Source organism: Vanessa atalanta, chromosome W (genome assembly GCF_905147765.1).
Source record: "Vanessa atalanta chromosome W, ilVanAtal1.2, whole genome shotgun sequence".
Taxonomy (NCBI): Eukaryota; Metazoa; Arthropoda; class Insecta; order Lepidoptera; family Nymphalidae; genus Vanessa; species Vanessa atalanta.
Window position 1 is genome coordinate 3569025 of NC_061901.1, and position 22599 is coordinate 3591623.

Below are 22599 nucleotides of genomic sequence, written 5' to 3' on the forward strand. Positions count from 1 at the left end.
GTACATTGGCAGAATTGGCGAGAGAATGGTGCGCCTCCCGTCAGGAACACGTGCGTTCTGGTCTCTCGCCAAGGCTGTCTTAGGGAATTTCTGTCAGCCTTCCTTACCAACTCTGCACAAGGACGGTGAGTCGTTGGCCCATACAGCGAAGGAGAAAGCTGATCTTTTAGGCTCTCTCTTCGCGGCGAACTCTGGATGACCGAGGAAAGTCACCACCAACAATCCCGCGGTGTGATACCACGATGCCGGAGGTTAAATTCCGGCAAAGTGCAGTTCGTAAAGCACTTCTTTCCTTGGATATTCATAAGTCGAGTGGACCCGATGGCATCCCTCCAATTGTGCTACGGACTTGTGCTCCCGAGTTGGCGCCGGTCTTAACGCGTCTTTTCCGGCAATCCTATGCATTCGGCGTCGTCCCGAACTCCTGGAAGACTGCTTTGGTGCATCCGATCCCTAAAAAGGGCAACCGCTCAGACCTGTCCAATTATAGGCCTATAGCCATCACCTCCTTGTTCTCCAAGGTAATGGAGTCCATTATAAGCTGCCAGTTCCTGCGGTACCTAGAGGAGTACCAGCTGATTAGCGACCGCCAGTACGGTTTCCGTCGGGGTCGCTTAGCCGGTGATCTTCTAGTTTACCTTACTCAGAGATGGGCGGAAGCAGTTGAGAGCAAGGGGGAGGCATTAGCAGCCAGTCTGGACATAGCGAAGGCCTTCGATCGCGTGTGGCACAAAGCGCTTCTTTCGAAGCTTCCTGCCTATGGGCTTCCCGGGAAATTATGCAATTGGATTACCAGTTTTTTTGGCAGATCGGAGTATCAAGGTCGTTGTCGACGGTGCATGCTCCGACTTAAAATTCGTCAATGCTGGTGTTCCACAAGGCTGCGTTCTATCACCCACTCTGTTTCTTCTGCATATCAATGACTTATTGCAAATCAGTAACATTCACTGCTATGCAGACGACAGCACCGTAGACACTTCATACACCGGCCGTGCTAATATTTCTCGGGAAAACGTCGAAGAAAACCGGAACAAACTTGTGTCTGAAATCGAGTCTTCGTTAAACAAAGTCTCGAACTGGGGTCGGCTAAACCTAGTCCACTGCAACCCCAAAAAGACGCAAGTTTGCGCGTAAACTGCTAAAAAAACACCATTTGTCGTATCCCCACGATTCGAGAACATTCCGTTAGCCGCCATAGCTAGTATCGGAATACTTGGCGTCGATGTTTCGAGCCTTGTTCAGTTCCGCGGTCAATTGGAAGGCAAAGCCAAATTGGCATCAAAAAAGCTCGGTGTGCTCAGCAAGGCAAGACAGTATTTCACGTCGGCCCATCGTCTAAGTCTATACAAGGCGCAAATTCGGCCTCACGTGGAATACTGCTCTCACCTCTGGGCGGGTGCTCCCCAGTACCATCTCCTTCCATTTGACCGTATCCAACGTAGAGCGGCTCGAATTATCGACGATCAAGCCCTTTCCGATCTGCTTGATCCTTTGGCTTTGCGTAGAGATGTTGGATCGCTCTGCATCTTCTACAGAATTTATCACGGAGAATGTTCCGAGGAATTGTTCGGATTAATCCCGGCTGCTGAATTTTACCTTCGGACTTCTCGTCAAAATTCCAAATATCACCCGCACCACCTAGATGTCCGAAAATCCACAACAGCGCGATTTTTAAGACATTTTCTGCCTCGCACAACCACTCTGTGGAACCAGCTTTCGCCGGCGGTTTTTCCGAACCGATACGACTTGGAAACCTTCAAGAAAAGAGCGTACTCTTTCCTGAAAGGCTGGCAACGCACCTGCAAGCCCCCCGGTGTTGCAGATGTCCATGGGCGGTGGTAGTCACTTTCCATCAGGTGAGCCTCCTGCTTGTTTGTCACCTTTTGACATAAAAAAAAAAAAAAAAATAACATATTGGGCATCCGTATATTTATAAATCTTACAAATATTAGAACAAATTAAACGTTGAAACTGTTTAGTACAGAAAAGCGATAGGAAAAGAAAGAGACAGTAAACTCAAAGCTGTCAACGTCGCATTCCTAAAGTCAAAGTCAAAGTCAAAAATCTTTATTCAATATAGAAGTGTTTGCACTTGCTTATTGATTGTCAAAAATCTACCACCGGTTCGGAATTTAGCACCTCGGACCTGAGAAGAACCGGCGAAAGAAACTCAGCGGGATATATTTTTTTTCATTTTTTTTAACCATTTTCCATGTAGGTACAATGATAAGTATATTTTAGTTGTTTGAAACAGCCTGGAGGCGATCATTTCATTCCCAAGGTGTGCAGTCAACTAAAAAGTCATTAGTGTTGTAATATCCTTTAGCACACAAACGCTCTTTAACGACTCTTTTGAATTTTATAATTGAATAATTTTGAACGTTTTCTGGGATCCTGTTGTAAAAACGTATACATTGCCCCAAAAAAGAGTTACTAACCCTGTGTAATCGGGTACTTGGAGTAACAAGTTTATTTTTGTTCCTAGTGTTAATAGAATGTACGTCACAATTTCTGGGAAAATCATTTATGTTTTTGCGTACATACATAACATTATCAAAAACAAATTGAGAAGCGACAGTCATTATTTTAATTTCTTTAAATTTACCTCTTAACGAATCTTTTGGGACCAGGTTATAAATTGCACGAATAGCCCTCTTCTGCAGTACAAAAATAGTATTAATGTCAGCTGCATTACCCCAGAGTAGGATGCCATACGACATTATACTATGGAAATAACTGAAGTACACAAGGCGTGCCGTATCCACATCAGTCAAAAGTCTAATTTTTTTTACCGCATAGGCTGCAGAGCTAAGTCTATTCGCCAATTTATTTAAATGGGGGCCCCATTGGAGCTTAGAGTCTATTGTCATACCAAGGAACTCTGTTGATTCTAAAACATCTAATGCTTCCCCGTTTAAACCTACACTCGTTTTGACACATCTTACATCGGGAGTAGTGAATTTAATACATTTAGTCTTTTTACTATTTAACATTAAATTATTAACACTAAACCAATTTACTATTTTAGAGAGAGTATTGTTCACATCGTCATATATCGAAAGACGTCTTTTTATTTTAAAAATTAAAGAAGTATCATCAGCAAACAATACTATCTCGAGTTTATCACCTAGGAGATGTGGCAGGTCATTTATATAAACAAGGAAGAGAAATGGTCCAAGAATTGATCCTTGAGGGACCCCCACAGTAACTGGAGACCCGGGAGATCTCTTTCCATTTACATCAACCCTCTGAATGCGATTGCTCAGATACGAAATCAGAAGACTGAGTGCAGTGTCCCTAATTCCATAATGACGTAGCTTCCTGACCAAAGTTTCGTGTTGCACACAATCAAAGGCCTTAGATAAATCACAAAATATCCCTAAGGCATCCTGTGACTCCTCCCAGGCCCTGTAAATATTTTTAACGAGCTCAACACCAGCGTCAGTTGTCGAGCGACCCCTTGTAAATCCAAATTGTTTCTTGTGTAGCAACTTGTTATTGTTAAAATGTACTAGCATTTGATTTAGTAATAACTTTTCAAAGATCTTGCTAAGATTTGGTAGTACAGAGATGGGCCTATAGTGGTTGGGGTCTGATGTACTACCTGATTTAAATATTGGTAATACTCTACTATGTTTCATGAGGTCAGGAAACACGCCACTAAGGACACATTTATTAAATATAGTGACAAGGTAGGGTGCGATTACATCAATTATTGAATTGACTACCTTGACAGAGATCCCCCACAGATCGGCCGTTTTCTTAATATCTAGTGATCTGAAGGAACTTATTACATCACTTACACTTACTGTATTAAATTTAAAGCTAATATTACATTCTTCCACATGGTTTTTTAATAATGATTCAGCAACGGTAGGAGAGGAATTTAATGAGTTAGTTGTCGAAAATGGAATGTCAGCAAAAAAATTTTCAAAAACAGTTGCAACATCCCGATCTGAGGAAAATAAATTGTTGTCAATAGATAAGCTAAAGTCGGAGATGTTATTTTTGACTCTTCCAGTTTCACAATTAATAATTTTCCATGTCATTTTAATTTTATCAGGTGCCTCAATAATTTTTTTTTTATATGCAATGATTTAGCTGTATGACATACACGTTTGAATAGTTTAGAGTAGGCACTAACATAACTGATAAATGAAAAAGACCGGTTGTATGATCTTTCACTATAAAGTTCATACAACCTCTGCCTACTCTTGTGAATTCCGACAGTCGCCCAATCATTAAATTTAAGAAAATTCCTAGAATAGACTGTCTTGGAAGTAAATATGGCATTAAATTCTGTTTCAATTAATTTAAAAAAATTGTTATAAAGCTCATTAGAATTATCATTTAATTGTAAATATGAGAGCTTTGCCATGATATTACTTCTGAACTTCTCAATTCGATACAAATTGATTGGAACAAATGTCTGTTTTATATCCTTAGCATTATTATTTATTTGCGAATTAAATGAAGCCAACTGTCCACAATGATCAGAACTTAACATATTTATAATACATTTATGATTAGGTACACAGTTGGTAAATATGTTGTCAATACATGTTCCAGTGGATTCAGTGATTCTAGTTGGCTCTAAGAATAAGTTAATGAGGTTATATGAATATAATAATGATCTGAATCTAATACTTGTGCTACAGTTTTCTAATAAATTTATGTTGAAGTCACCACAAATAAAAATATATTTACTTGATCCAGATAATTTCAATAATGCACTTTCCAATATTTTCTCAAATGCTTCATATAACCCGCTAGGAGGTCTGTATACGCATACAACAATGACATGCTCAAGCTCTGCACAGGCTATTTCAATAGTCTGCTCAATAGAAAGGCTCACAACATCCTTACGTTCTTTAAATTTTAGATTTTTGTTAATAAGTATTAATGAGCCACCACGTATAGCTTTTTTCTATTGAACATACTAGCCATCTGGTGACCACTAAAGTTAAACATAAACTGATAATTTACAAGCCAATGTTCTGTTATACATAAAATATCAATGGCATTACTGTTTATGAATAACTCAATTTCTAAATCTTTTCCTGTCATTCCTTGAATGTTTTGGTGCACCAGGTTTACAAGTTTACTATTATTATTGTTTTGATTATTTCTAATTTTAAGATTTAGGAATTTATCCAAGGTTAAATTACTATTAGGTAAATTAATATTAGTATTAATAATACTTGAGCCAGAGACTATCTCTTTTGTCTTAAAATTCAATTTAAATTACTTTTATCAGTGTTAATATAAATTAAATTGTTATTTTTATTATGCATATGATCCTTGGTAACATTAGGCATAAAATAATTATTGATATTGTAAGCTATTAGGTTACCAATTTGTCTTCTCGATTTTATTGGTAGGTACATAGTACCCTCTGTCAACTTAAATCTATATATGAATTTATTAATGTCAAATAACATAAAATCATTGCTACAATGTCGGGTCAAATTGTATAAAGATACATTTAAGTCATAAATATGTAAATTCTGTGCATCTGTCAAGGTATGTGAATATGGAAATGTACTAATTATAAATTTGCATTTCTTTTGATTTTGAATTTCACATAATAATTTTATATCCTTAATTAGATTATTTTTGTTCAGAGACAAGCTGTCTCCATGCATTAATACAACTATATTATTGGAATCCAGATGCATAGAACTTATCTTATTTATTTGGTACTGATAGGTTGCCCCGGGTGAGCATGTATTGACTACATTTTTTATCTCATTTTTTAGTATTGAGCCAAAGCCCTGACCTAACTTGTCAGATACTACTATAACATTTTTAACATTTTTATTTGTATTTATTTCTAACCCCAGTTTATTGTGGTTGTGGAACCCTGGTGAACATTGACTCAACTTGAGAGGTTGGGACACTGTGTTAATATTAGTGTTAGCAGAGGCCAACTCATCTTCTTGAGTATGCAAACAGTTACACATGGATTCCTTTGATAAGGATTCAAATTTTTCCAAGTTCGAGGTGCATAGCTCAAGAAGATTGTTGGCTGCATGTATATGTTCCTCTATCTGTTTTTGAGCCAAGTCATATTTTTTAGGGTCTTTTCTCATTTTGTATACATATTGATATTTATAAGTATTACTAATTATTTTTTTTGTTTTTTTAATGAATTTATTTAATTTTATGTATTTTTTTATCTTGTTATGTGAATTCATATAGGTATGATTAGCTTCAGACTCCTGCAAAGTGGTATTGGAGTCAGAGGCATGTGTAACTAACTCATGATACAACCTTTCAGTCGCATCACATTTCTGGATTGTTTTAATTTGTTCTAGTTCTATTTCTAATTTTCGGGCATTAGTAAGACTTACTTCCAGTTCTGAAATGCGACTCAAAGCTCTTTCATGTTCATTGCTACACTCTTTAAATGAGGTCACAATCTCAAGAAGATTGTCCCGCTGGCTAACAACATCTAAACAATGTTCATTTAACTTAGCTAGCTCACTTTTGAGTTCAGTGTTTTTTTTCACAATTTTTTTAATCTCTTCTTCACTGTCCTCACGCTCTTGAAGAAGTTGTCTGTTTAACTCTTTGGAGGATTGTAATTCCTTAAGGGTCAATTGGAATTTGGCTTCCATATCTTTTATTGATGTTTTCCGGGTCATAATAGTATACTCCATTATGTTTAACTGTAAATTATTCAAATATGTATTTAGATAATTAAAAAGATAATATAATATTATTATTTTAATATATGATTACTTTAAAATTATATGATATAATAAAATGTGATTAATTATATATTATCAGTTAAGGTAATAAGGCAATTAATTTGGACAAAGTTAGGGAATTTTATGTGATCTTTTATATTATGTTATATCAGTTACTAAATGTATACAATGTGAGTCACATATAATGTTTTTAATTATTTCTTATTTTCTTTTAATAGATATGTATGTATTAAATTATTTGCTTATTTGCTTGTCAACTGATTCAAACAATATTATAAGCTTAGTGTATACTGAACACAAGGATTACAGCTTACAAAATAAGCTGAGTCCTATGCACAGCACAGATATTGTGAAGAACTATCTGAGGACTATGTTAAAATCTTCAACTTTGCTCCCAGCTAATTGTCGAGCAAAGTGAGACAGTAATCACGCCAAAGGGGAAGACAGATGTTGTCCACAACATGTAAGCCTTGTTCGAATCAGGTTAATAACTTATAAAAATGACTATATAAAACTTTAAAACAAGATACTCCCCGGGTTTACGTATAAAATTTCAAGTCAAGCGGCCGTTAGAGTATGACAGTCGACTCGATTCTTCTTTTGTTTAGATATAGTGGCGTAGCTGCGTTACAAACACTATGGAAATACAGTCCATCCCGTGAGGACGCTAAATAATCGATGCCATAGGTAAATTATGATCAATATATCTAGGATGCCTAAAATGAATCACCATGGTTGGGGGTTCAAAAATGTTTGGGTATGACTGAAAGACGAATATCGCGAATTTTTTTTTAATCGGAAAACGACGTACCCCAATGGGCTAGAAATAAAAAAACTAAGCAATATTCATTAAGAAATTTTAAGTAAAGTATATGGAACTGGGGGATGTCGTAATGATGTACCACGTGCATGTCGCCAAAAAGGTTGTAGGATGTATATATATATATATATATATATATAATATAATATATTATAGAAAGGCATTGTCATTAAGTATAATAATTTCCAGGAAACACCAATACCAGTTCTTGTTAATTCTGAACAAATAATGAATGGACCACGTGCTTCTCAGTGGTATGCTCTTGCTTTGGTAAACATAACATTTCTAACATATTATTTAGGGATTTTTATACATATAAATTTACAATTTCAGTATTAATTACTGCACAACAATATAATCTAAGACTGATTTTAGGATGATGTGAACGTGGACACCAATTTTGAGACAAACATGGCAAAAAACTCGTCTCCACAGCAAAGAGAGGTAAAATTGTAAATGATAATTCAATATAGTGTTTGTAAAAGTTTTTAATTTATATAATATATACATATAATTTAGTTTACTTTATAAAACTAAATTATATATATTATAACAAGTATTGTTTTTTTTTAATTGTTTTAGCCTACTCCAGAACAAATAAGAGAACCAACAACAGCGACAATCCCAATGCAACTTTGAGTAATTACCTTATTTTATTTTGGTTGACTTATGTACAACGGGTTATTATATCATATTAAACAAATGGGTTTGGATGCAGGATTTTGGCTTTTTTATAATAAAAAAACAATAATAAAACAGCACCACACAATAAGCACTGACAACATATCGTCGTTGAAGTTCTAACACCACGGAAGTCAAAAATAGCAACTTTTCAGGAGAGAGAAAAAATCGCATAATTTTATATTGATACCATAATAATATGAATTTACTATTTGTGTATACTTAATTACAGTTTTATTTAATTTAAAATCATTAACTTTCTATGAAAAACAGCTATTAACCCAAATGTAATGAAATACGTTGTGTTGCCACTTTAATATCCAAATTTGCATGACTTACGTATTTTTTTTCTATAAGGAATTAAACAAACGAAAATGTTTTTTATGAATTTATTTTACTACAACGCAATCAGTCTTTTCATTTATTAAACATTATACCTATTAAATAAGTATTTAAACAATTACCCGTAACAAATATTTTAAGTTTAATTGCCACTTTATTATTATTATTCATAAATTTACTTTGTACTTAAGGAAATCAATACTAATTGATCAAATCACATAAATCTTACATAGATAGTAAGTAAGTATTCTTTATTGTACACCAAAGAATCAATAAATTATACAGTAATTGCAAAACTTGATCTATATGTACAATTGGCGGCCTTATCGTTAAGCAGCGATCTCTGCCAGGCAACCATATTACGTAGGACATAGTAAACAGTAATTAAACGTTTCAGGTGTACATATATGAGAGAAAACATACTTATACGAAATTATATATATACATAGTAAACATATGTAAGGATATCACTATCTATGGTAATGGCATTCCTCTTCCACTGTGTTTATAATCTGGGGAACAATTTGCTGTCAGTGTGACGTGAGTGACACCGAGGAAAAATGCTAGAAGGAAAAGAGAGGTTTTGTGATCTTTAAAGAAACGTGGAAAATATGGTACAAAGAAATAGTTATAATATTATTTAAATTAGAAGTAAAGGCTTTAAATGTTGTTTTTTGTTATTTCAGGTAAGCTATTTTGTTTACAATATGTTAATTGTAGTAAAACTTCTGTATAAGTGCGATGTGAATAGAATAAATTTTGTTATTTCAGAAAACACAATTTCGTCTTTATTTCGCCTGAGCATATACTATTATAAAACAACATTTTCGCAATAAAATACAACAACTATGGAGAAATTAAGATTTGATTTTTGTGTGAAAACAGCAGCAGATGGAAAATCAAACATTATTTGCATAACCTCAATAGGAACACCTGATGGCCAAATTTTTGGCATACCGGCCGAATATCAACCTGCAAGCTTACACCAACTTATAACAAATACATCTAACTATGCCAAGATAAAAAAAACATTGAATAAAAGACATTAAACAAGGAAAATATGGATAACTTTAACTGATGAGATATCAAAGGTATATTTAGATGAAGAACGAAATATACAGTTTAAGGATTTTTACCTTGAGGAGATTAATGAAAACATAAATGATTCAAAACCGTTAACTGAAAGCTCAAATAAAACATTGGAGAAACTATTAGAGACATTACTCGAAGAAAAGCAAAGAAAATCTGAAACTCAAAATTTGGGAAAAATTGCAAAAGACTTTGCGCTTGAAAAATTCACTGGTAAAAACGCAAACGCTCACCAATGGATTAAGGACTTCAACAGAGAATGTGAACGTTTCCATATTGATGAAGACAGGAAAAAAATTGAAATTTTAAAACAATTTTTAGAATATTCAAGTGTAAACTGGTACAGTTGTATGCTAATAAAATTTACAATAGAATCAGAGTGGATTAAATGGGAAAAAAATTTCTGTGAAACATTCGGAAACAAAGGTTGGTCGCCAATCAGATATGCTCTTGGATTTAAATATCAAACAGGCTCCTTACTTGAATATGCATTGAAAAAAGAGAAGTTGTTATTAGAGGTTAGGAAGACTATTGATACAGGTACTCTTATAGACCTTATAGCCGCAGGCCTACCTAATTACCTGAGTGACAAAATTGACAGAGAGACATTACAACAAACTGAAGATCTCTATAATGAGATAGGCAAATTAGAACATTTTGTTGGGAAGAACAAATATGAAAAAAAAAACTACATGCACTCTGACATAAAAACAAAAAAAAATGAAGAAAAGAAACCGTTTTTTTTTTTTTTTTTATGTCATAAGGTTGCAAACGAGCAGGAGGCTCACCTGATGGAAAGTGACTACCACCGCCCATGGACATCTGCAACACCGGGGGGCTTGCAGGTGCGTTGCCGGCCTTTCAGGAAAGAGTACGCTCTTTTCTTGAAGGTTCCCAAGTCGTATCGGTTCGGAAAAACCGCCGGCGAAAGCTGGTTCCACAGAGTGGTTGTGCGAGGCAGAAAATGTCTTAAAAATCGCGCTGTTGTGGATTTTCGGACATCTAGGTGGTGCGGGTGATATTTGGAATTTTGACGAGATGTCCGAAGGTGAAATTCAGCAGCCGGGATTAATCCGAACAATTCCTCGGAACATTCCCCGTGATAAATTCTGTAGAAGATGCAGAGCGATCCAACATCTCTACGCAAAGCCAAAGGATCAAGCAGATCGGAAAGGGCTTGATCGTCGATAATTCGAGCCGCTCTACGTTGGATACGGTCAAATGGAAGGAGCTGGTACTGGGGAGCACCCGCCCAGAGGTGAGAGCAGTATTCCATGTGAGGCCGAATTTGCGCCTTGTATAGTCTTAGACGATGGGCCGACGTGAAATACTGTCTTGCCTTGCTGAGCACACCAAGCTTTTTTGATGCCAATTTGGCTTTGCCTTCCAATTGACCGCGGAACTGAACGAGACTCGAAACATCAACGCCAAGTATTCCGATACTAGCTGTAGCGGCTAACGGAATGTTCTCGAATCGTGGAGATACGACAAATGGTGTTTTTTTAGCAGTTAACGCGCAAACTTGCGTCTTTTTGGGGTTGAAGTGAACTAGGTTTAGCCGACCCCAGTTCGAGACTTTGTTTAACGAAGACTCGATTTCAGATACAAGTTTGTTCCGGTTTTCTTCGACGTTTTCCCGAGAAATATTAGCACGGCCGGTGTATGAGGTGTCTACGGTGCTGTCGTCTGCATAGCAATGAATGTTACTGATTTCAACAAGTCATTGATATGCAGAAGAAACAGAGTGGGTGACAGAACGCAGCCTTGTGGAACACCAGCATTGACGAATTTTAAGTCAGAGCATGCACCGTCGACAACGACCTTGATGCTCCGATCTGCCAAAAAACTGGTAATCCAATTGCATAATTTCCCGGGAAGCCCATAGGAAGGAAGCTTCGAAAAGAAGCGCTTTGTGCCACACGCGATCGAAGGCCTTCGCTATGTCCAGACTGGCTGCTAATGCCTCCCCTTTGCTCTCAACTGCTTCCGCCCATCTATGAGTAAGGTAAACTAAAAGATCACCGGCTGAGCGACCCCGACGGAAACCGTACTGGCGGTCGCTAATCAGCTGGTACTCCTCTAGGTACCGCAGGAGCTGGCAGTTTATAATGGACTCCATTACCTTGGAGAACAAGGAGGTGATGGCTATAGGCCTATAATTGGACGGGTCTGAGCGGTTGCCCTTTTTAGGGATCGGATGCACCAAAGCAGTCTTCCAGGAGTTCGGGACGACGCCGAATGCATAGGATTGCCGGAAAAGACGCGTTAAGACCGGCGCCAACTCGGGAGCACAAGTCCGTAGCACGATTGGAGGGATGCCATCGGGTCCACTCGACTTATGAATATCCAAGGAAAGAAGTGCTTTACGAACTGCACTTTGCCGGAATTTAACCTCCGGCATCGTGGTATCACACCGCGGGATTGTTGGTGGTGACTTTCCTCGGTCATCCAGAGTCGAGTTCGCTGCGAAGAGAGAGCCTAAAAGATCAGCCTTCTCCTTCGCTGTATGGGCCAATGACTGACCGTCCTTGTGCAGAGATGGTAAGGAAGGCTGACAGAAATTCCCTAAGACAGCCTTGGCGAGAGACCAGAACGCACGTGTTCCTGAAGGGAGGCGCACCAGTCTCTCGCCAATTCTGCCAATGTACTCCGTCTTCGCCTTAGCAATCACGTTTTTGAAGGACCTAGAGGCAGAGTTATATTCCTTTCTGATTGCGCTGGTATTTACATCACGAGACGCTGATGCGTTAGCCCAGTCTCGGTAGCGTTCCCATTTTCTGCGTGAAGCCGTTTTGCAGAAACGACCAAACCAGGGCTGGGACTTGCCACCGATGGGGACCGCAGAATACGGAATGAATAGTTCCATACCCTGAAGTACCACATCGGCAACAGAGTCAGCAACAACACTCGGATCATCCGGCGAGAAACAAACCTGCCCCCATGGGTAGGATGCAAAGAAGGACCGTATCCCATCCCAATCTGCTGACCTGTAGTGCCACACTCGGCGGCAGCCCACGAAACGAGGTCGTGAGTAACGCGCAACCGGCACTGTACTTCGGACGAGACAGTGGTCCGACGAGCCCAGAGGGGGTTCGACGATAACCTGGTAGCCATCCGGATGGGAAGTCAGCAGAAGGTCCAACAGGGAAGGTGTATGATCCTCCACGTCTGGTATTCGCGTTGGCGAGGGGACTAGTTGTGTCAAATCATATGCTAAAGCGAAGTCGAGAACAGATCTACCCGCATGATCGGTAGTGCGCGATCCAAGCCATTCGGCATGGTGGGCATTAAAATCGCCAAGAATAACGATCTCTGCGGATGGGATCTGCTGCAGTACGGAATCTGTAGCCATTTGGACGTGCTCAACCAGTCGGTCGGTTTCGGCATTACCGCTATGGGACCTATAAAGGCAAGCGTAGATTCGCGGATGGTCGTCACAATCTACACGCAGCAAGATAATTGATAGGTCCTGTCCTTCAAGGCTGCCGAGGCGTCGAGAGCAGATATCATCTCTGACGTAAACGCACACCCCAGCTCGTGGTACAAAGGAATGTTCCAATTTATACCCGGGGTAGGAAAGAAAAGTCGTATCGGCAGGAGAAGATATCTGAGTCTCGGTAAGAAAGAGCAAGGCCGGCTTCGCCGTCTCAAGGTGAAAGTGGACGGCGTTCAAGTTCGAGTTGAGTCCCCTTATGTTGCAGAAGTCCACAGTGAGGGTGGTAGGGGTTGCCTTATGATGCCTGCTCCGCTTGCCCCGAACAGTGGCGAGCGCAAAATTGCCCCCCCCAGAATTCGGAGGGCAGCCTGGGCATCCCTGCTCAGGTGGTGTATGTCCTGAGCACGGATGCCCAGAGAGGGATTCTCCACCGCAGTCGCTGATGGTACCCTCCTGGGGTAATGTAACCAAATTCTGCACAACCATCATGTTTAAGGGGGGGGGGGTATCGGGCCTCCGGGACTCTCACATACCAGACGAAACGCGGTGACATAGCTACCACTTCACGCCGATTTTAAGTGAGAGAGTGGTACTTCCCCGGGCGTGCCGGCCCATTCGGCTGCAACCCGAAGGTATGCAGTGTGGCACTACCACTTTAAAAACCGTGCCAAATTTGTATCAATAAGGAAAAAGGGAAACGTTTTCATCCTGAGGAAAACTGTTGGTTCAATACGAAGAATCAAAAATATGTTGTGAAAAGTGTTAATAACTCGGAATCAGAAGTTGAACTTAATGAAGAGAATCCAAAAAACTAGAAGTATCACCATTAATAAAAATAAAGTTATTATTAAATGACACTTTAAAAGTTACAGCAATTTATGATTCTGGTTCAAATGTATCATTAATTAATGCAAAGTTATTAAAAATACAAAAAAAAAAGAAGATACATTTAATAAACAAACAGCAAAATTGAAAACTATTAATGGTGAGAAGAAAACAAAAGGTATAGTAACATTAAAAATAAAAATATATGACATTGAAAGAGAAATGAATATTTTTGTGATAGATAATGAAAATTTTCACTATGATTTTCTCATTGGTTTGGATTGTATCAAAGAATTTAAATTAACGCAAGATGAAAAATTGAATATCATACAGTGTAATAATTCACTTAGAGAGAATAAAACCCAAAATGAAGAGAATAAGAAAAATAAATACTCTGAAAAAAATATTTTAAATGTCGAAATTCCTAATGTACTAGGTGACAAAAATAAACAAAATGTAACTCTAAACTCTGAGGTACGTAAACAAGAAATAAACTGTTTAAACCAAGGTGAAATAAACTTCAATGAACATATTAATATAAGTGAATTTGAAATTTCAGTAAATCATCTAGATATATATAAACAAACTGAGATTGATAAATTTATAGAGAAATACAAACCAATTTTCGCTAAAGACAAATATGACGTTGGTAGAGTACGAGGTTATGAAGCTCACATAGACTTGACAGTAGATCAATACTGCTACAAACGCCCATACAGATGCACAACTGATGATAGAAAAGAAATTGAGAACCAAATATCAAAACTATTGAAGAAAAACTTAATTGAGGAATCATATAGCCCTTTTGCTGCTCCAGTCACCTTAGCATACAAGAAAGAAGATGGGAAAAGATCAAGACTGTGTATCGATTTCCGAGAATTGAATAGAATTGTTGTCCCTCAATCACAGCCGTTCCCGTTGATTGAAGACTTAATGGTAAAGACGGTTAACTGTGAGTATTTTTCCACTTTTGATATAAACTCAGCATTTTGGTCCATCCCATTGAGAATTCAAGATAGATATAAGACAGCTTTCGTCACACAAGAAGGCCAATTTCAGTGGACATGCCTCCCATTTGGTTTAAAGACGGCCCCAGCTATTTTCCAAAGAATATTGAGGAGTATAATAAGAAAATATAATCTCTCAGATTTTGCAGTTAATTTTATATACGATATCTTGATTTTTTCTAAAAATTTCGAAGAACACATAACACATATATCGAAACTTCTTGACGCAATATTAACAGAAGGATTTAGACTGAAATTCTCTAAATGCACTTTTGCAAACGATCATGCCAAGTATTTGGGACATATAATAGGAAAAAATTCAGTTACACCTCTCAAGGATTATTTAACAGCTGTCAGGAACTTCCCCATTCCAGGAACAAGGAAAAACATACGTCAGTTCCTGGGAAAAGTAAACTTTTATCATAAATTTATACCACACAATGCAATTATCCTGGAACCATTACACAATCTGTTACGGAAAGATGTTAAATTTATATGGACCAGAGAATGCCAAAAATCATTTGATAGAATAAAAGATTTACTATGCTCGAAACCAATTCTAAAAATATTTGACCCAGAACAACCAATAAAAATATACACTGATGCCAGCATTCAAGGAGTGGGAGCTGTATTAAAACAGGAAGATGAAAACGGAATAACTAAACCTGTAGCTTATTTCTCAAAGAAATTGACCGACACTCAAAAGAAAAAAAAGGCAATATACTTGGAATGCTTGGCGATTAAAGAGGCTGTAAAATATTGGCAACACTGGCTTATGAATAAGGAATTTATAGTTTATTCAGATCATAAACCACTTGAAAATCTTAATATCAAGTCTAGAACTGATGAGGAACTGGGCGATTTGACATATTACTTATCCCAATACAATTTTAAGATAAAATATAACCCAGGACAGTCAAATCAAGAAGCGGATTGCTTAAGTAGAAATCCAGTCTTAGAACCTAATGAGAATACTGAAGATTTTTTGAAAGTTGTAAACTTAATAAACATGCAAGATATTAAAAAGGATCAAGACACAAATTTAAATATACAAGACGGAAAATCAAAATCATTTATACTGGAAAATAACATTTATTACAAAAAGAATAAAAAAAGAAAAAAAATTGTACTTTCAGAAGCATTTAGCAAAACACTAATTAAAAATGTCCATTACACTTATTGCCACATTGGGAGAACCCAAATGATAAATAAAATAAATCCTTTCTATACAGCAAAGAATATCATCACAAATATCAAGAAACTCTGTGATGAATGTGATATTTGTATTAAAAACAAATCAAGAAGGAATCCAAAATTTGGTTTGATGTCCCATTTAGGTCCAGCAACACGTCCTTTTGAAATTGTATCCATCGACACAATTGGAGGCTTTGGAGGATCAAGGTCTACAAAAAAATACTTACATCTCTTGGTTGACCATTTTACACGATATGCATACATTCTGACATCAAAAAATCAGAGCTCCAATGATTTTATCAAGTTGGTGGAAAAAGTGACAGAAAGTAATAATATAGATATACTATTAACAGACCAATATCCTGGCATAAATTCCAAAGAATTTAAAGACTTCTTAAAAAAGAAAAATATAACAATGGTATTTACTGCTGTGGACGCGCCATTTTCGAATGGTCTAAATGAAAGGCTGAACCAAACTTTAACCAATAGGATAAGGTGTAAAATAAATGAAGGGAACAAGAAAACAGCATGGACAACTATTGCACAAAAATGTGTAGAAAGATACAACGAAACAGAACATACAGTTACTAAGTTTACCCCAAAATATCTTTTGGAAGGAGAGAAAATGGATATTTTACCACTGGAATTGAAATCAAGAAGTACAGTAGAAGATCTAAAAAGAGACAGAGAACTAGCATTGGAAAATTCAATGAAATCCCACAACTATAATAAAAAATTATATGATCTAAAAAGAGAAGAATATAAATTTGAAGTGGGTGATAAAGTATATGTAGAAAATGGAAACCGACTAAATAGGAAGAAAATGGATGAATTGAGGATTGGACCATACAAAATCCTAAAGAAGATTTCAAAATCTATCTATGAAGTTGATGTTGGACATAAGAAAGTGGAATCAAACTTCTACCATGTCACAAAGTTAACCCCAATAGTGAGTAGGTCTTGATCGAACAATCACCATTATGTTGTTCTCTCCGAGGGTGGAAGATGTAAGGATATCACTATCTATGGTAATGGCATTCCTCTTCCACTGTGTTTATAATCTGGGGAACAATTTGCTGTCAGTGTGACGTGAGTGACACCGAGGAAAAATGCTAGAAGGAAAAGAGAGGTTTTGTGATCTTTAAAGAAACGTGGAAAATATGGTACAAAGAAATAGTTATAATATTATTTAAATTAGAAGTAAAGGCTTTAAATGTTGTTTTTTGTTATTTCAGGTAAGCTATTTTGTTTACAATATGTTAATTGTAGTAAAACTTCTGTATAAGTGCGATGTGAATAGAATAAATTTTGTTATTTCAGAAAACACAATTTCGTCTTTATTTCGCCTGAGCATATACTATTATACATATATATACTACATAATATATATAATAATATATATATATATATATATAATTTATACTACAGTTTAAATATGACTATAAGTAACATGAAATAATAAATTTTAAATATAAGCCAAATATATCGCAGAGTAGGAGTTTAGAATAAATAGAAAAATAAAAATAATAAATATTAAGGAAACAGGTAGACAAAATTTACGGGGGGAAGAGGTTTGCTTTTAATAGTCCGTTTGAATGTTGCTAGAAATTGAGCACGCCTTATGGTAAGTGGTAAGGAATTCCAGAGCCGTACAGCTTCCACAGAAAAGGATTTAGAATAGAAGGATGTATTGTGGGAGGGGATTTTTAAAATCAGGTTATCGTCAGAGCGAAGCGAGCGACAATGAATATCACTCAGGAATTCAAAGCGCTCTTTAAGGCATGAGGGAGAGGTAGGATTAAATAGGATATTGTATAATAGGGAAAGAATGTGAGTATTCCTGCGAAGGCGGATTGAGGGCCACTTGAGTTTTTCGCGAAATTCTGAAACATGGTCATATTTACGAAGTCCGAATATGAACCGTATACAAAGATTCTGGATGCGTTCAAGTTTATTAAGCAATTCCTCACTTAAATTGAGATAACAGGTATCAGCATAATCGAGAATCGGTAGCAGGAGAGATTGTGCAAGCACAATTTTAGTTGGTATCGGTAGAAAATTTCGCAATCTGCGAAGAGATCCGATAGATGCAAACACTTTCCTGCTCACCTCGCTTACTTGGGGGGTCCAGGTCAGAAAGCTATCAAAAGATTTTTTACAGTTTCACTGTATGGAACAAGTGTTCCATCAACAATTATATTAGGAAAATTGGGCCAATCAATGCGGGTAACTAGTTTTTGACTGCCGATTATAATTGCCTGTGTTTTTAAAGGATTAACTTTAAGTCCATGTGATTTACTCCAAAGTACAATCGATTCAAGGTCTTTATTTAATGTTTGTATTGTTTTAGGCAAATCAATTAATTTTGACTGTTTATATAATTGGAGATCGTCGGCATACAGGTGATAGAGAGAAGATAATTGAGAAGTAATGCAATTAATGAAAATAGAAAAAAGGAGAGGAGACAACACGCCACCTTGCGGCACACCGGCCTTGATCGTGCACCAATTGGAAAAGGAATCATCAACACGAATTCGTTGCCGGCGACCGCAAAGATAATTTTGAAACCAGTCAATCACTTCAGAAGATATGTTAAGAGAGCATAATGTAGCTAGTAAGAGCTCGTGGTCAACATTGTTAAAGGCATTGCTAAAATCTAGTAAGATCAACGCTGTTAGACATTGATTATCCATAGCAAGGCGTATGTCCTCGGTAATTTTGACTAAAGCAGTAGTCGTACTATGACCTTTTCGGAAACCAGATTGAAAAGGGTTAAGGAGGTTTTGTCTAGATAGGAAAAGGTTTAATTGTCGATGCATAATACGTTCAAATACTTTAGATAGGAAAGAAAGTATGGAAATAGGACGGTAATCGGAAAAGCGGGAGGGATTTGATTTTTTAGGTAAGGGAGTGACTTGGGCATCTTTCCAGGAAGAGGGAAATGAACCAGTAGAAATGGAGTAATTGAATATACTTTTAATAATAGGAACTAGGATGTCCATGATGGGGATGATCATCTTACGACTAATGGAGTCAGTACCGATAGCATCAGAGTTCACCTCTACAATACCTCTCTCAACATCACTATCAGTGATATGACAAAAAATGAAAGCTGGATCATTAGAAGTGGGTAAAGCTAGAATTTGATTTTTAGTATATAATTTCGTGGCATCATCGATAGAGCAAGAAGACGAGAAGTGCTGTTTAAGCTGATTCAAGTCAATGTTACTAGGATGGTTATTATGACGTGCTTTCCCAACTACAATAGATTTAAGAAATTTCCAAACTCGGCCAGTATCTTCTTCGTCGAGTATTGATTTATGAATGTGGCGTCGTTGTTTATCTGTACACAACCTGTTGCAACGGTTCCGAATATTTTTATACCTGATTCTATTTTCGTCAGAACTATCAGCCTTGTATTTTGATTTTGCAATGTTTGTTTTAATATCCTGCGTAAGCCAGGGAGCAGGAAGATGCCTAAGCCGAACAGGTCGAATAGGGGCATGTTTGTCATATAATTGTACCAGAAGTGTGTTGAAATTTGCCACTCGGTTATCAATATTAGAATCAGTGACAAGATCATTCCAATCAATTTTTAAAGCATCCTCCCTTAAATGCTCTAAATTCATACCACTAAAATTGCGCTGCAGAAGGATTCTCGATTTGGCTTTAGGGGGGCGTATTCTGTAGGAAAGTTAAATCAAATCATGGTAGGAGAAGGCTTCAGCAGAGCATTGGCCATGCTTAGCGACATAATCTGTGGAAGAAACAAGAATAAGATCTAGAAGAGACGGGGTACAGTTAGGGAAACAGTGAGTTGCAGAAAGAGGGAGTATATGAATATTGGCAGATTGGACTAGTGATCTGAGCCGAGAAGAGCGAGAGTCAGATTTTAAAAGGCACGTTTTAAAATCTCCCATTATAATGGAATGTTGATACAGTGGAATATACTGGTCTAGAAGGGATTCAAAAGTAGTAAAATAGTCAATCATTGAATTGGGGCTATAAAACACACCGAGTAAAATTTTAACTTTCGAAAATGCTAGTTTAATGATTAAATATTCTACTCCTGGTGTTGCTTGAACACTAGACGTGCCAATGATCGTAAAGGACAGGTGGGAGCGAAGATAAATAGCAACGCCTCCACCAGTACGATTAGGACGATCATTCCGAATAAGTTGGAAACCAGGGAGAACATAAGATGAAGAGGACAAACATGGTTTAAGCCATGATTCTGATATCAGAATAGCATGGATATTCCTGTTATCAAAAGAAGTCAACATATCTGGATAATGTGCAGGAATACTCTGGGCATTGATGTGTATAATATTAAAGTTTTTCATTACATCCGAGAAAACAGAATCAAGTGTTTCATTAAGAGTGGGAAGACTGTCAAAGTGAGTAGGAAGACAGTGAGAAAAAGGAATGATCGAGGCTTATATCTTGACATGTCATAGTAAAAAAGAAACAAATATATTTATATATAATAACTAAAAATAATAATTACACAAAAATAATGTATAAATAATAATTATAAAGTTTACAATGTCCCACCAGCAACAAAGTCCTGTTATAATAACCTTAAAGTTACAGGTATGTAGTTATACAACAACATATAACAAAAAAGAAGACACAAAATATTACTAAACGAGTCAAAAAACCCACTCAAAGAATAAACAAAAAAAAAAAAAATTAAAAAAACTAATTAAAATAGAACAATTTACGCCGATTATTAAACTAAGATTACATACAAAACAATGATAAACTAAAATGACGAAAACAGAACTGAACACCTTACTACAAGTTATTTATTATAGCAAGGTCAATCAAAGGTAAGATATACAAAAAAAAAAAAGTAATAAAAAACAAAAAAGAAAAAAATAAATAAATGAAAAAAGTAATAAAAATTAAAATTATATCATAATTACTTTAGTTAAAAAATACAGACAAAAACAATTAAAAACAATAATAAACGAGTGAAATATCAGTACATTGAAATAAAAATATAAATATCTAATAATAAAATAACAACAACAAGAAATAGTAATTTAGCGCTAATCTATGGCATTATAATATGCGTGAAGTTCGTTTGTATTGTACACATTCAGATAAGACTCCTTTACTCGTTTACATTATAAAATTGTAAGTGGGTAGAAATTTAATAAATTACTACATTGAAGCTACATTCCAAACAACAGTTACAATTGTTCATTTTATACAGTATTAGAGTACAGTAGCGAAATACGAAAAAGTGCAGTCGAATTTGAATAATTTAGTGACAGAGTACCAAATAGTTATTTCTTAACCGCTCTTCTTGTACGAGAAATGGGAAGCCTAGTCTCAGGGCTCTTTACCACCGTTCCTCGGCTCAGGGCTGGAGAACCATCATCGACTGCAGACCTCGACGCAACGGGAATAAGTTCCAGATCACCCCGACACTCTACTTGGTGGCGAACTCCGTCTGGGCTGATGATGTACACATATCCATCGCGGGTCCAGCAGTTGGTGACGCCAAAGCGCTTCCGGGCTTCAAGAAATAAATCGTGCCGAGGCTTAGTTAAATACTCTAACTGTGTGATGCCGGTGCCCTTCAACTTAGTTTTGGCATACCATACTTGTTTGTGAACCACGACGTCAGTGAACTTAACCACAACGGGCCTTGGTTTTTTTGTCGGTGAGCGACCCAAACGATACGTCGTATTTATACTGGAGCTGGAAAAGTTCGGCAAATCTAGATGCTCGGCGAAAACAGACACTACCCGTGAATTAAGGTTTTCCGTCTTCATCTCGGGGATACCGTGCAAGAGCAGCATTTTGCGCCTTCTTCGCATCTCCTGACGATCCAATTCCGTTCTAAGGAATTCAACCTGATGTTGTAAGGTGTTCAACGTGGCTATGATAAAATTTTTAAAAGCTTCAAAATCAGCAGCAATGGATGAAGTGGTCGCAGCGATTTTGCTACTCGAATTCTTCTGTAGTTCGTGCTGGAACTCGTTCATTCTAGTGTGAAACATCTCAGACATAGCAGAGAAAGACTGTTTTAATGAGTCCATTCTTTGTCTTCTAACTGTCACTTTTTGAATTTTGAATCGTATTTAAAATACAGTGGTTATATCAGTGAATAAATAAGAAATATATCTTGCTGGCAGGTATTGTAACTCACATGTACATAATTTGGATGAAATAAATAAATAAATCCCAAATTGCTTATTATTTACGTAACACGTTTAATCTGCACACACTAGCAACACGTTTTCCTACTTGTATAGATAACTATATTGTAATAATAATTATAACGTAACAGTATTTGTTTAATAGTTGACATATTAATAAACAAAATTAAATTCGAAAATTTCTTATAAATATAAACTCAAAGACATTTTAAATATTCGCAAAAAAAAAACTCGAAAATTTCTCATGATAAAATACATAGCAAAATTTGAGAACTTACTAATGTGGCAAACCGTCGTAAAAGTTATGACAATCACTAGG

General features: G+C 36.6%; 1 protein-coding gene across 1 annotated transcript; it reads right to left on the reverse strand.

The window, feature by feature from the left end:
• Positions 1-21401: 21401 nt before the first annotated feature.
• LOC125075523 lies at positions 21402-22160 on the reverse strand. The gene has a single exon (XM_047687237.1). It carries the CDS (start codon positions 22158-22160, stop codon positions 21402-21404), a length of 759 nt encoding a protein of 252 aa, XP_047543193.1.
• Positions 22161-22599: the final 439 nt, after the last annotated feature.

Bases quoted from the DNA above. Each gene is read 5' to 3' on its own strand.
- LOC125075523 (XM_047687237.1), bottom strand. From the start codon at position 22,160: ATGGACTCATTAAAACAGTCTTTCTCTGCTATGTCTGAGATGTTTCAC.